At 40.4% G+C, this 14453-nt stretch overlaps 1 protein-coding gene across 2 annotated transcripts; it reads left to right on the forward strand.

The window, feature by feature from the left end:
- Window positions 1-47: 47 nt before the first annotated feature.
- Window positions 48-13078, forward strand: SPATA18 (spermatogenesis associated 18). 2 transcript variants are annotated; one of them, XM_048305075.1, is made up of 12 exons: window positions 48-350; window positions 2314-2419; window positions 2531-2619; window positions 4034-4152; window positions 5901-6035; window positions 6686-6920; window positions 7883-8041; window positions 8422-8597; window positions 10493-10616; window positions 10963-11028; window positions 11840-11885; window positions 12361-13078. In XM_048305075.1, exons 1-12 carry the CDS (start codon window positions 264-266, stop codon window positions 12366-12368), a joined length of 1350 nt encoding a protein of 449 aa, XP_048161032.1. In that variant the 5' UTR covers window positions 48-263; the 3' UTR covers window positions 12369-13078. The 2 variants fall into 2 exon arrangements, with proteins under 2 accessions (XP_048161032.1, XP_048161033.1); XM_048305076.1 differs by lacking the exon at window positions 5901-6035.
- Window positions 13079-14453: the final 1375 nt, after the last annotated feature.

A 14453-nucleotide genomic window follows, 5' to 3' on the forward strand; every position in this document is an offset into this window, starting at 1 on the left:
AGCGCCGCCTGGCGGCCGCGGGCCGTCCCCGCTCCCCGGGAGGCGCCGCGCTCCCCCGCCGCCGGTTTACCGTGGCACCGCCACCGCCGCGCCGGCCCTCGCGTCACCGCCGCGGCTGTACAGGCCCTCGGACGCGGCGCAGCCCAGGGCAGGGGGGCCGGGCTGGCTGTACTTTCTCCGTTACAGCTGCGCCGCCCGAGGAGCGCTCCTGGAGGGGCAGGGGAGTCAGCGCAGCGCCCCCGGGAGCGAGCTGATATCTAGCCATGGCCCAGGATTTGAGGAGTCTGGTGGGCTCGGGGAGCGCCCGGGAGCTGCAGGAGAAACTGGAGAACTGGCAACGGGACTACGAGGTGGGTTCTGCCGCTCCCCGGGGCGTTCCACAGGCCGGTTTGGGACACTGCCCCGCACGCGCATCCAGTCAGCGCAGTTCTAACACCTTTAAAGCGCTCACAGCTTCGGCTGTTTGGCTTTTTGTCCATGACAAGGTTCCCTGAAAACAAGGGTTGGAGGTTGAAAGCGAGGTTTGAGCGGTACCGGCTGTGTTTAGAACAGAGGAGAGCGTTGGAGTAAAAGACCGGCAGGTGGAAGGGCCACGGGGGGGCTGTGCTCAGAAGCAATCGGCTGTAGCCCCGGAACAGTCAGGAGAACGTGAGGAAAAAGGGTGCTGAGAGCGATAACAGGTTATCCAGCATCCCAACTCTTCTGGGTGGGGAAACCTGTCAGAGCTGAGAGGCTGCTGCAAGGCAGCACGGCCGCCGGAGGGCTTCAGAACGGGGGAAGCGAGTGTGAGGGAAGAGTTTCGGGTATGAGGAGAAGGCTGCAGATGGGTGTAGTGGTATCTATGCAGGAGGAACAGGAAACTCAGGAGGTGAAAAGGGGGAAATAGTAGAGAAGGTGTAATTTTAGGGAAAGATGAGGTGAAGGAACATGAGACTTGACAGCTGTAACTTTGCTCAGCGGAAAATCTTAAGAGAGTTTTCACTTCTGCGTCCCCAGGTTTCTGTAGCTTCTGGATGCAGATAGTTGGTCACGAGCCTGTAACTGCTGTGTGCTGTGGTTGGTGAGAAAAGGTGCTGAGCACAGATGCAGCGTTTTCAGGGGGAAGTCAGTTCATTTTCTTTACTTCACGGTGGATAGGAGTTACAGTTACATAGCCAGTGTAACTCTGCAGGATTCGTGGCAAAGGACAGTTTTAAGGAGTTTGAGACTAGCTGGTAGAACTACCACAGAAGATGCCAGAGGAGGAACAGTGCCATGCATTTTAAAATCTTGCAAATGGATGGTGGGGGTAGGAGGGCTGAGCAGTAGTGGGGGCTGACCTCTCCATAATAAGTGAGTTGGGAATAGTCTTTCAGGTCTTGGGAAATGAACAGTTTTAGGCTGCTGTTTCAGAAAAAGAGGAGCTGGCAGATGGAAACACCGTGGGTGTTACGTCGCTGTAATGAGCTGGAAAAATGCACTTTGCAGCCGTGTTCTTGTGGAGGTGAGCAGGTTGACTGTGCTCCCTGAGGAAAGCATGTTGCAGTAATTAAAACACAAGCTGATGGGGGCATGGGTGGGAATTTCAGCTGTTTTGGAAGCTTGTAAAAACCATATGGAGTCATTAAAATCTGAAGACCTAGAGGGTGATCTATGTGGAAGGTGATACACAGGCTACAGATAAAGGTTAAGGAAGCAGGTACAAAGTGTGTATTTTCCTGGCAGATGCAGTAGTATCCTGGACAGATTAACCCCCATCAGCTCCTTTTCAAAACTGCATTTGCTGAAAGTGATGTCGTTTTGCTGTTTTCTAGGCATAATGCTGGGTTTTTCTCCTTCTTCAGTAGTATTTGTTTCAGTTTGTAACTCTTAAAAATCAGGTGAAATTGCATGGAGGCTTCATGTGACTGCTGACAAAGCAAGATAAGAGCCTTGTATGTATTATTTCAGCTAATATGGAAAACCAGATTTTGGACTATATTTTTTTTAATCCAACGATTTCCTAGATTATTATTTGAATAACTGTTGAAAGATTGTAACTCAGATTCACAATTACTATGATTCTTCTTTTAGAGATGCTTGTGGTTGCAGCCTCTTTATGATGGAAAAGGAGTATGTTTTCTCAAGTAGTGAATTAACTGGGTCATAGAAATCCTGATGTCTTGTTCATTTGCCTATTAAAAATGTGAACCTTGAAAGACAAGTATTCTAATGGATTCAGTAAGAAAAGGTTGGGAAGATGTAATTATAGGGTGGGAAAAATGCCACTATTGTAACAGGAATAACTGTAAGTAAGAAAGATTACACAGATGTATTAGTGAACATTATTTACAGATGAATTCCTTTGGTGAAAATCTGAACCGATGCTGTGAAATACTAGAATTGAACACTGCAATTCAAAAGCGGCTCTTCTCAATTCTCAATGAAACATCTCGAGAAGGTAAGTCAGTGCCTTGTCTAATTACTAACACGTTTCACATGTGACATTTTTTCCAACTCTGGCTCTTTCTATAAGTGTTCTCACCATTTCTTAATGTGTGTGTTTTCTTAGATACTCTTAATGAAGGTGCAGACACAATAAAAAACCGTCTCCTGCCAAGCCTAGCTTCAGGAGGTGAAAAGAGCCTCTCTATCACTGAGGTGTGTAACTTATTTTAAGGGAATAGAACCATGTGAATTTATACCTCCAGAAGAGCTTTAATGACTTTCTGTTAATATTAGCCTCCCTCTCAGATTTTACTTAATGAAATATGTCCTTTGTTGCTCATGGGGACACCTATGGAGACAGCCGTGCTATTGTGGAGGAATTTGCATTGTATAAGAAGTCTATGTTATTATACTGCTTTCATTTTCTAGGTAAAGATTTGCTATGTTTACATTTGCAGAGACATCATATTTATGCCAGATGTCTGTTATAACACTATGTGAAAATACATGTGAAAGCTGAAGGTGTGCATAAACTCCATACATTATTCTGTGAGCTTTTTTTTTTTTTTTTTTTAAGAAAAAACTCTTAATATCTCAACATTATACTATTTCCTGAAGAGTTAAAAAAAAGAAGTGCTTCTGCGTGTTGTGATACCACCATGCTCCTGCCATGGTATTTGGACTTAGTATGTATTTCATATTTACTGAAGGGGCTGTAATACTAACAGTTTGTCAGAAAAGACAGATCAGTTGTGACTTTCTGCTTTGAAAGAGAATGAGAGAGTTGGCTAATTCAGATTAGAGGAAGATCTTCAAGATCCTGAGATTTGACAGTGATGTCTCCATGTTCTTTGGTTTCTCATTTTTACACCTGCTCTGTCAAAATCTTTCATAATTAAAATGGGACAAATAAAAAGTGATATCCCTTAAGAGTCAGATTCTAGTATAATGCAGGAGCAGGCTTCTGCCAAAACCGCCACAAAATATAAACTAATTATGTTATTAAATGACAGTACACCAGGCATACCAGTTACAGATTTGTCATTGCATGTGACATTCAAAATTTAAAGAAAAGCCTATGCACAGTTACTTATTTAATTCCAGTACTATCAGGTCATTTTATGGGTTGTTCAAGACAGCTGCATGTGCAGTAGTGTGCTTTCTGGAATAACAATACGTGCCTCTTCTGTTCTAATAACTTTTTTTTTGTATTTTTGATTTATGTATGTTGTTTTGTATACATGAATTCCCAAAAAGTTTACTTGAGTTGATGCCGTAGTCAATCAGAAGTTGACTAACTGAAAAAAACCAACTGTGCAACACATCTGCAGAATGCTTTGTTCTGATGATTCAGGCAGTAGATCTGCATATGCAGACCTTCCATAATTTCTACCATGAGGTATACAATAAGTGAATATTTTTCTTGAGATAATTGAGTCATTGTTTGGTGTGCCTGAAAGGTATTGCTTATGTCTCAGAGAGAATGCAATTGTTTTTGTTCTCAATTTCTTTAGAAATGGTCATTACTGAAATATTTAGAAATACGTCTGCCAATAATTCTATAGTACATTGCTGAGGGAATCTGTAAGGTAGAACATTCAAGCAGTGTGACTTTGTTTCCTGGTAGGGTTCACTTGGGGGAGAGCTACAGCTGAGAGATTCCGCCAGCAATCAGAGTTGTCAACTGCAAGAGCTGGAGGACAAACTGTATGCAACTCGTGTGCAGATCAAGCAGATGGAACAAGAGTAGGGAAATTTCTTTTTGTTTGCTTTTTGTTTTTCAACAAGCCACATTTTTCCCTTGACATCTAAAGACTGATGAAGATTTGTAAAATGTTTTATTTCTGGCCTAAAGCCAGAGTTTCAAAATGCATCTAGGCTCTGTGTCATGTGTATGTATCCAAAGTGGGGTACAAATGATACAGTCACACGCACATTCATAAATTGACTTGGTAGGTTTTGCTTCTGGCAGAGGTGTTGGAAAACATGCTAGTATTCTACATAAAAAGGTTTTGTATAGTCCATGACAATCCCATGTGGAGTTATAGTCTACGAAATGTTGCATGCTGAGCAAACCCTAAATAGAAAAATCAATTGAGTGGCTATAGTATAACATCTATTGAAGGACCTACAAAATATTACAATTAATTATGCTACATAATTGATCCGAGAAGATAAAAGCCACTGTTGGAAGATGGAGGAAGAGAGTTGGATTTCCAGATAAGTGACTGGACCCGAACAATTTTTGCCTAGTTGCATAAATCATATTTTGTGGAGCATGGTAATATAAAAATTACTAAATTGCTTCAGATACAAATTTGTGTAGTTATTACCAGTTCCAGAGTCATTTAGGAGGTAGCTCCAAGTGGCAGACACATTCTCATGCATCCTATTAGCATGAGAACAATGAATGTTCAGAAGTCTTGGGTCAATACATAAAGTGATATAATTTCATGCCCTTACTAAGTGATTCCAAGAGTATCAGTTTGGATTTTCCCCATGCCTATTTCTAGAACTCATCTTCCCAAATTTGCTTTTCTTTCCCAGTTGTCCTTTACAGTAGAATTCTTTAGCCCTCTTTTACTACTATTCTGCTAGAAGTCCTTCCTGAAGGAGCTAAGGATGGAACTTGGCAGTCTTTCCTCTTAGCAGATGTTGCTGGCCTTATTACATGTCGTCATCTCAATCCGCCTGCTCCTTAAAAAGGTGGAACAAGAATCTTGTCAATTGATAAGTGTTAGAGCTTTCGTTAGTTCAGATCCTCAGAAATCTCACCAGGGTCCTCCAGTAAAGAAAAGGAAGGACAAACTGAATACCTTCAAAATAAATAGAAAACTTATTTTTTTATTTTTTCCTTCCACTTTTGGTAAGGGGAAAACAACAGTAATACTGGTGTTTAGAGGGAAAGCAGAGATGTTGGGATAGTTTTTAATATTAAGTAAGAGTAAAGGACAGAAGATAAACTTGCTTGTCTGCCAGTCTTTAAGAAACACTCCTTTTCTTGGGGACAGCAGGAGAGGAACTGTTAGCTTTTGGTATCAGTTGAATAACATTTGTGATGTCCTTTGACTGACTAATATATTACAGCAAAGAAAAGAGCCCGAGAGCATGATAGAAGAAAATACCTAGGTTCTTGATCTGTAGAAAAGAAAACTGAACTGGTTTAGTTAACATCTTAAATATGAGAAAGAAATCAGTTTCTATTAGACCGCATCATCTGAGCTAGCTTAAGGACACCAAATGTTAGCCAGTGATTTTTCCTGTAGTGCGGAGTGTAGTGTATCCACTCTCCTGCCACAATACACTTATACAATTTAAAGTAAGATTAAGGGTCTTCTTTGTTTTATGCTTTTTTAAACTCTTGATTTTTCCTTGAGCTTGCTCAATAACTTTCCTCTTTTTTCTGCTCCTGTTGCTTGATGTTGAGGATTAGTTGATAGATAGCTTACATTGATAGAAAGACATCTTGTCACTGACTGTTCTGTGTGATTAAGTCTGAGGGCTTCCCGTGCTGAAGAGTGCAAAGCCTTGAGGCAGTTACAGCAACTGAATGACTATGAACAGGAGATTCAAACACTACGGGATGAGATTTCTCTCCTGGATGCCCAAAAGTCTCTTCTCCAGAGCAGGTAGAGGCCTTATTCAGAGAAGTCACTGAATTGTAGAAATTGGTCATGTTACGTAGCGTGAATTTCCTCCTCATTTGAAGTATAAACAAAAGCTAAGCTTTTTTTACTTTGTTATGAGGGAACATAAACTCTTTAGATGATTTCTTCTAGTGCCCAAATATTTTATTTTAAAGCATCTATGTTAAGTTTCAGACAAAACAGCAAATAATGCAGCTTTACAAAATACATTGAGAGCAACTGTATGGAATAAAGAGGTTTTTTTGTTGATGAGTGCTCTTATAACAAGTTCTGCCCTATAATTGTACAGTGTTCAATTTTCACTTGTTTGACTTCAACTGTACTCTTCAGAGGTACTGAAAGAGGAACAAATCTCCAAAATATTACTAGTTAAAAGTGTGTTTCCTAGGAGCAAACTGCTTGGCTACACGTGCTTTAGGAATTACTTTACTTTTACCATTTAGGCTTTATCCCATAAAACATATTGATGCAAATGCCTTCATATTAGACTAACCAGCTGCAGCTTCTTTAATTACGTTGGCTGAAAATCTCACCTTATCCTTGTAAAATTAAATTGATGAAAAAATCTGCCCTAGGGAAAAACATCTGAGGATGGTAAAGTGACGTGAAGCTTCTTTGCACATCTGTCGTAGGCTTGTGCGGAGCCGCTCTCCTTTCAGGTGCAGTGTGAGCAAGTCACGCAGCGCCGTTTCCGTGAGGACCTGGTCACCTGCTCGGGCCGGGCGGGTCAATGCTTCGCATCGCGCCTGCATCATAGCCCGCTTTGGCTTCATTTATGCTCAAGAACGCTTGGATGCAGAGACTCTTTTAAGGGCATTCATCTGTGACATGGAGACGGTGCAGAGGATAATATACATTGCAGCTGTGGTAAGAAAGAAATAGTATTTCTTATTTTACAGGCCAGAAGTGTTTTGTAAAATACTATGTCTGCATTGGATTAAATTGTGGATAAATTAGCATTTCTCTCAAGTGCAGAGAAGAAAAGCTTTCTTCCTTTATTTATTTTGATTTTTCTTTCTTTCCCTCACACTTCTACATTGAACAGTCAATGTAGTGTCCTACCTGACCTGTCCCAAGATTGGAACAGGGTCAATGGTTTACAGTACAGGTACTAAAACAAGACTGATTTGGTCTGAAGAGTGATCAACGTTGGCCTTATTTAGAAAAATTATTTTGGGAATGCTGCATTAAATACTACAACACTCAAAGCTAAAAATCTTTCCATTTCATGCTTTCCTTTTGCTTGTAGTTATGTGCTTTTTTAGTTTAATTGGGTCCCTTGAAACCACACAGATGCCTCACATTTACCGTGAGCTCGGTGTGAAGAAAGTTGTTTTCATTTTTTCTGTATGGAATCTTCTTTTCTATAAAAGTGATGTAACACATACCTGTGTCAGAAAGCAGCATCTCTTAATGTGTGTGATCCCAAGCACATTTAACTTACTGAAAGTTTTTTCTCCCAACTGTCATTCAGTTTACACTCTCTAGTTCAACCTCTTTTCCCAAAAAGAAACGAGGTGTTCCGGTCTTACATGTCACATAAAATGCTAATGCTCATGGTACCTTTGAATGTGTTTGCAACTGATCATGGGTATGTGATGGAATCCTATGCAAATATAGAAGGTTAGGTGGGAAGCTTTTCCATCTTATCTTCTGCAATTACACTCAATCAGAGAATTCCTTCCTGATGAGTTAACTTTCTCCTTTACAGCAGTATATTATGTTCCTCCTTATTATGATGACAGTGGGTTAAATTAATTTTCTCAGATAACTGATAAAAAATTAGTCTTGGTCTCCTGTATTTAACTTGATGTTCTTTATGTTTGCAGGAATCTTTTCGTGCAGCAAAGATGGCCTTCTGGAAGCTCAAAATAAGTGTAAAAGAGACTTTGGCTCTAGATCACGTGGGACCTGAGTCACTTGAAGTTGCTGCCCTGGATTATATAGCTCGCCACAAGGATCTCTATGACGTTTGTCAGAGTGTCCAGGTAAGTCAAGGGCAGCAGGGAAGTGACGTGGTGATCTCTTTCAGGAGCTAGTAAATTCAGAATATGCAAACTAGACATGCACTGTAACCTGAAGGCGAAAAAAGTTATTGTATGGACTTGTAGCAGTTTACTTTCCAAAATAACAGTGCTAGGACTAGTATATGTATGACTTAGTAACAGCTTGTTTTATTTGTTTATAGCAGCACATTCTTTCTGAAGCTATTGTTTTCTGGCATAGTCGAGGGCAGCATTACTATGAGCTTTTTATACTGTTTTTTAAATGTAGAAGGCTGAGAGGCATATTTAGGGGGGGATTTCTATACTTGCTTGCCAATAAAATTGTTAGTGAGTGCAAATGACTCATGTATGTTTATTTTCAGGAAGTGGTTTGCTCCATGAACGTGAACCCAAAGATTCCATATCCACCAGAAGTTGATTTCTTTGTGATCCGCACTTTGATTCGAGAGTTGTGCTGTTTGGCTTTTTCAATGCAGACGCTCATTCCTCCTCTTGATATTGCCCTTGGTGTTGATGGAGAACTTTTCAATAGGACCATGTAAGAAATCTTTATATTCAGTCAGACTCTTACCATTAAAGGTTGTGTAGTCTACTTGTTTCCTGATTAATAAAAAAGTTTAAGATTGCTAAACATTAATTGGTGCAAAAAAACCTAGCCTGTAGTAGAATTTGATATGTCTTTAAGGTTTATGATAGTGTATAAATACCAGCATGTAGACAAGTGTCAACAATTTTTTTTAGTGAACAGCAGAGCAATTTTCTGGATAAACCTCTGTCTCAAGACCATATTTAATTTATCATTTAAAAAGAAAATTATCATCAGCTTTCCCTGTTTAGTTTCTATCTGCATTTTTAAAAATGTTTGCATCTTTGTTCCTCCGTACTGGCCTGTTCTGTAAAAGTCATGTTTACTGGGATCTGGCAGTTGGTGTCTGTTACCTGGATCATCAACATACTTCCTGCAACCTCCAGGCTGTGGCTGCTGTACAGCATACAAGTATTAATACGCTCCCATCTCTTCTGGTTTAGAGCTGAGCAAAACCAAAATGGCCTCTTAAAAATGGGAATTTTGTTAAAAGAAATTCACACCATGACATAATTTTTCTTTTTTCTATAGGGTCAGGCTGCTTTTTTAGCAGGCAGAGAACTGTAGGGTGCTTCCCTGTTGTCTAGAAAATTAATGGGATTGATAGGTCATACAAAATTCCTTATTTTGCATAAAAAAAAGCACCTTACATCACTAAGGAGGTTTCTAATAATAATTTAGAATACAATGGATTCTAGGTGCTGAAGAGATTGAGAAGTCAAGGAGAGAAATAGAGAAGATGAAAGTAGACTCTCGACAGGAGAGTGCAAAGTCATACAGGACTACTCAATGATCCTATCCAAATCCTGGACAGTTAGCTTTTGACACTCAAAGCTATTGGCTAAATTAAGAAGCAGTAACACTGTGGTATAGTCTTGGGATGCTTTCTCCACCTACTCGGTGTGTATGGCCTTAAAAAACCACATGTAACATGTTTTTGTGTGCTGCTGTGGGAGACACATACTCAATCTGTCTGTCTATCTATCTAGATAAATGTGGCATGTGTATATCTTTACATGTGTGGCATGTATACATGGTACACAGAGATGGAGCAAAACTTGTAGAAATTAAAGTATCCCTGTTTGTTATGTGTGATACCATTCTATAAAGGGCTAGCCAAACATCATTGTACCCTATGCCTTGCTTCATGCCTCTGGTTGTGACATTGTTTTGTATGACTTGCTATTGTAATACATTACTAAAGTATAAATGCATTGCTTTTTAAAAATTTCTGTTATTTGGTATTTGTTCTGAGTTTGAACCCATAAAGCCAAACATGTTAGTTAGCCAGTATTCCAGACTTAGAGATGCAGTATATATACCTTTGATTTAATTTTTCATCACTAAAATGCCACTGTTTCATTATTAATATATGAGGATCTTGCTAATCAAGTTGCCTGATGTCTCATAAGATACTAGGATGTAACTTCCTAGTTGACTATTTCTGTAATATCCTTTATAGTGGGCTTGTTTTAGCAAGGTATTTCAGGAAGAGGGGATGAATGTGCTTGCCAAATTGCTGCTCAGAAGGTTTGATCTGTCAGTGGACACAGGGGCCCTAGCTTGTGTGGGCTTATGCAAAAATTAAGGTCTAGTGGCCTTCTGAATGTTAGATGGCTTTATTGGAATATCTGTCAGTATAAGTAAACAGTATGTTCTGTTAAGTCTGTCTTCCAAGTGCATTTCTTTTACAGGATCACCTAAAGAGTACTTACTTTTGTGATGTGGAAAAATTGTCAAGAAGGATATTAGAGCTGTAGCTGCTTTTTATCAGCATTGATGATTTGAAACATATTTATCTTTTGGCACTTATATGCAGACATTTCTTGTACTGTGTGTTTCAACAGGTACTATCGTAGTTGTGACTCAGATTTCACAGCTCCCTTTGTGGCCTATCACGTCTGGCCTGCTCTGATGGAAAATGGTGCTGTAATTGTGAAGGGAGAGGTAGTCACTAAAAAAATCGTTCTGGTATGTATTTTGTTAAGGAATATGTTAAGGGAAGTCAGTGAATTTCAACACTGTTTTTAAAATTTAAAAAGTAAGTTTTTAACTGTTCCCTATGGGTGAAGTAGTATATCAAATATCAATTAGATTTTAGTGCCTCATCCTGTATTTAGGATGAATAGTTCCATTTTCCTTAATGTATTAATTATGCAGATGTATGGTTGTTGGCAGAGCCTGTTCTAAGGAGAAAGCTTACTCTGTTTCCTCTCTGTCCTCAAACCTTGTCTCCAGCATGGCAAGTCTGCTTGCAGAGTCTGTCTTTATTAAACCTTCTCTCTCAAAAGAGGTTTGTCAAACTCTTCTCTTGTAGTGTTCTCGCAGAAGAAGAATTAGAAGCAGAAGCTGCAGCTGTGGCCGTCGTCTCCGGTCTGGTCAAGTAAGCCTCAGCTGAATGTTTGTAGTGTTAACAGCATCAAGCCTTTTAACTAGGAATGTAGGCAACCTATTAAAAATGCTGATGTGCCACATGTACATTTTAACACTGGGAAAAAAAGGCCTTTGCTTGAAGGTCTCAAATGAGGTGAAGCTGAACTGACAGATAGCTGCTTGGTAAAATGATCAGTAGAGATACTGTATGAGAAGTAGTAATTCTCAGAAGTATCAACTGTGTATCTTGGAATGCTTTCCCCCTGCTCCCCTTGCTTTAGTGCCCTTCTGAATAAATAATTACATCATCTGGAAGTGTTTTAGTCATCTTGGAGTACATATACAACACATAGTTCCTGCCTCCTGGAATTAGTAACCTAAATTTACTCCTAATTTACTGAATGCATCAAAGGAGCAGAAAATAAGTGTAGGGTGAACAGGAAGGGAAGAACTGAGGTGATACAAATATGAGAAACCTTAGCAGAGTTCTGTATATGCTATAATTACAAAACAATTTAAATTATTTCTGTAAAAAATGTGTATATTTTTCTAATTGTTAGCCCATCTTATTAAATGGACATAGGTGCCCTCAACTTAAATGTGAATATTGAAATCGTGAGAGGCTTTGGGTAGGGCTCACTTTTTTGTGTGCGTGCAGGCTGTGGAAAAAAATCCTAGAAAGTTGTTGAACTTGACTTTATAACAGTAGAGCTGCACTGATAGACATGTGCAAATTTTCTGAATGTTGATGGGTCTCCAGGTGGCTTTCTTGGGTACAGTTCTTTAGCACACCTGATTTTCCTTTTCTATTTGTCTTGCAGGTGACTCGAAGCCGCAGTCTTTCAACAGTGAGGGTCAAAACGTCAAGTAAGTGGGCATGTTGGTTCCTAATGATTCATGGTTTTCACATTAAGCCCCTGAATGTTTGAACAAAGAAACAAAATAACATGTTGAACATCTTTGATTCTATAATACTTGCCCAAGTCTTACTTTTAAATTGGGTAGCCCTTTCTTTATGTGTGGAAAAATGCTGAGATTTCTGACTTGGAGGAGAGCTTGTTTTTTCACTTTACTGGGACCACTGTCATGGTTTCTTTCTGCTGCTTGCCTTCATTGTGGCCAGTGCTGTAGTAAGTAAAACTTTCTCCCTTCCCTACACAAGAGACAGTTTGCTGCTGCACACCTGCTGGCTCCCTGCCTTTCAAATTCCAAAGAGATAGCTCAGTGGTGACAGTGAAATGAGGGATTTCAGGCAGTATGAATGTGTGCCTATCTTGAAGCTAACCCAGTTTAGAGATTTAGAAAATATAGTTGTACTGAAATGTACCTTTTCCTTCCATAGGGTACTAACTGAACATGTTCCTGTGGTGCAATGCATCTGGATTCAACAACTTTGCTGGTGCCTCTTCTCTTCAGAAATACCTCAAATCTCTCAATAATGTGAATGGCAATTGTGGCATTCACTCAAATGGAGTTTGTGTGCAGTGTGTTTTTTAGAATTATAGAAGGCTTATTTATAATTTTAGAAACTAAACTCTTTTGATTTAAAAAAAAAAGTGCACGCAGTACAGGATCATTTGGCAAAATCTGCAAAGCTCTCACGAACCTATGATGTAATCTTGCAGATGGAGATAGAATTATTGCATCTAGAATGTTTGCTTTCCACAGATTCCAAATGATGCAGTTTATCTTGATAGGATCTTTAATATAACGTAAATGGTGAATGTTGCAAAATGTTGAGGTTAGCTGTTACTTGAAAACAATGTAATTAATTCGTGCTTATTTACAGTTTTAGAAAATAGTGATAATCTCAGGATGTGCCAGTCTCACACAGCAACCTTTTAAATATATCCTCGTGATAAACTGAATTTTCTAACTACAATGCAGAAGTTGCACAGAACAGTCATAAACTGCCAATACTCCAGCAATCCCCAGGCCTTTATTGACATTTTTGTATGAATGCACTCGTGTGCTTTAGCAAGGCAGTAGTAGTCCTTGTTTAAATACATTGTTACTTAGAAATTATTATAATAAAAATGTGTAGTTTGACACTAAAAGTATTTTGAAAGTGTGCCACATACAAGAGTATTTGTAGGCTTGAAATATTTGATTGAGGCCTCTTCAGTGTCACACTTACTGGACTTTCATACCATATTGATAGATCAGTAATTGTTGTGAATCTGGTGAAAAAAATGCTGTCCAGTTATCTCTACTGTGGACATTTATTGCACTTTAAGTGTAAAAATTAGAGACACCAAAGAGATTTAACAGTGATAAGATGTGAGATGACATGACATCGCACTCATACCAGTTAGATGTCTGAGCCAGAAAGAGATGGCCAGAACCTGGAGAGGGTGTGCAGGTCAGTGGAGAAGTAACAGCACCAAGGAGTTCCAGCCACTCCAGGCAGAAGTTCAGCTTCACCAGGGTCCCAGCTTAAATTCCTCTATTCTAAAAAAGCAGGCAGCATGGGGAGTAAACAGGAGAAAGTGCACGTGCCTGCAGGGCTATGACCTTATTGTCATCCTGAGAAGTGGTGGGGTGGCTCTCATGTCTGAAGTGCTGGAATGGAAGGGCAAAGGCACTTCAGGAAGGAAAGGCAGGGGAGACGAGTGGTGTTGCCCTCTCTGTCCACCAGCTGGAGTGCATGGAGCTCTGCCTGGGCATGGATGAGGAGCTGACTGAGAGCTTATGGGTAAGGATTAAAGGAAGGGCAGGAACAGGTGACATGGTAAGTGGGGAACTGCTACAGGCCACCTGGCCAGAAAGACTGAGCTGATGAGGCCCACTACAGACAGGTAGAAGCAGCTTCGTGTTCGCAAGCCCTGGCTCTCATGAGGGACTTCAACCACCCTGATACCTGTTGAAGGAACAACACAGCAGGGCACAGGCAGTTCAAGAGGTTCCAGAAAAGCATTGATGATAACTTCCTTCTCTAAGTGACAGAGGAGCCAATGGGGGGGGGGGAGGGGGGTGTATGCCGGACCTCATGCTCACCAACAAGGAGCAGCTGGTGGGGAGTGTGAAGCTCAAGGCCTTCTGCAGTGGGGCTACAGCAGTGGTGGATGAGGGAAGGGCAACAGACGTCATCTACCTGGACTAGAGATAAAGCATTGTGCAAAGCATTTGACACTGTCCTGCATGACATCCTTGTCTCTAAACTGGAGAGACATGGATTTGATGGATGGACTGAAAGTGGGCAGAAAAACAGCCCAGATGGTTGTACTCATGCTTTCAGTCGCTCCATGTCTATGTGGAGACTGGTGACAAGTGGTGTTCTTCAGGGATTGGTATTGGAACCAGCACTTTTTAATAACTCTGTTGGTGACATGCACAGTGGGACCATGCACGTTCAGCAAGTTCATTGGTGACACCAAACTGGGCAGTGTGGTCAATGTGCCGGAGGGAAAGATGCCATCCATAGGGACCTGGACA

This window comes from Corvus hawaiiensis, chromosome 5, assembly GCF_020740725.1.
Source record: "Corvus hawaiiensis isolate bCorHaw1 chromosome 5, bCorHaw1.pri.cur, whole genome shotgun sequence".
Taxonomy (NCBI): domain Eukaryota; kingdom Metazoa; phylum Chordata; class Aves; order Passeriformes; family Corvidae; genus Corvus; species Corvus hawaiiensis.

Bases quoted from the DNA above. Each gene is read 5' to 3' on its own strand.
- SPATA18 (XM_048305075.1), top strand. From the start codon at position 264: ATGGCCCAGGATTTGAGGAGTCTGGTGGGCTCGGGGAGCGCCCGGGAG. The intron at 8,042-8,421 runs GTAAGTCAAGGG...GTTTATTTTCAG, and splicing joins ACGTTTGTCAGAGTGTCCAG to GAAGTGGTTTGCTCCATGAA. The intron at 11,029-11,839 runs GTAAGCCTCAGC...TTTGTCTTGCAG, and splicing joins GTCGTCTCCGGTCTGGTCAA to GTGACTCGAAGCCGCAGTCT.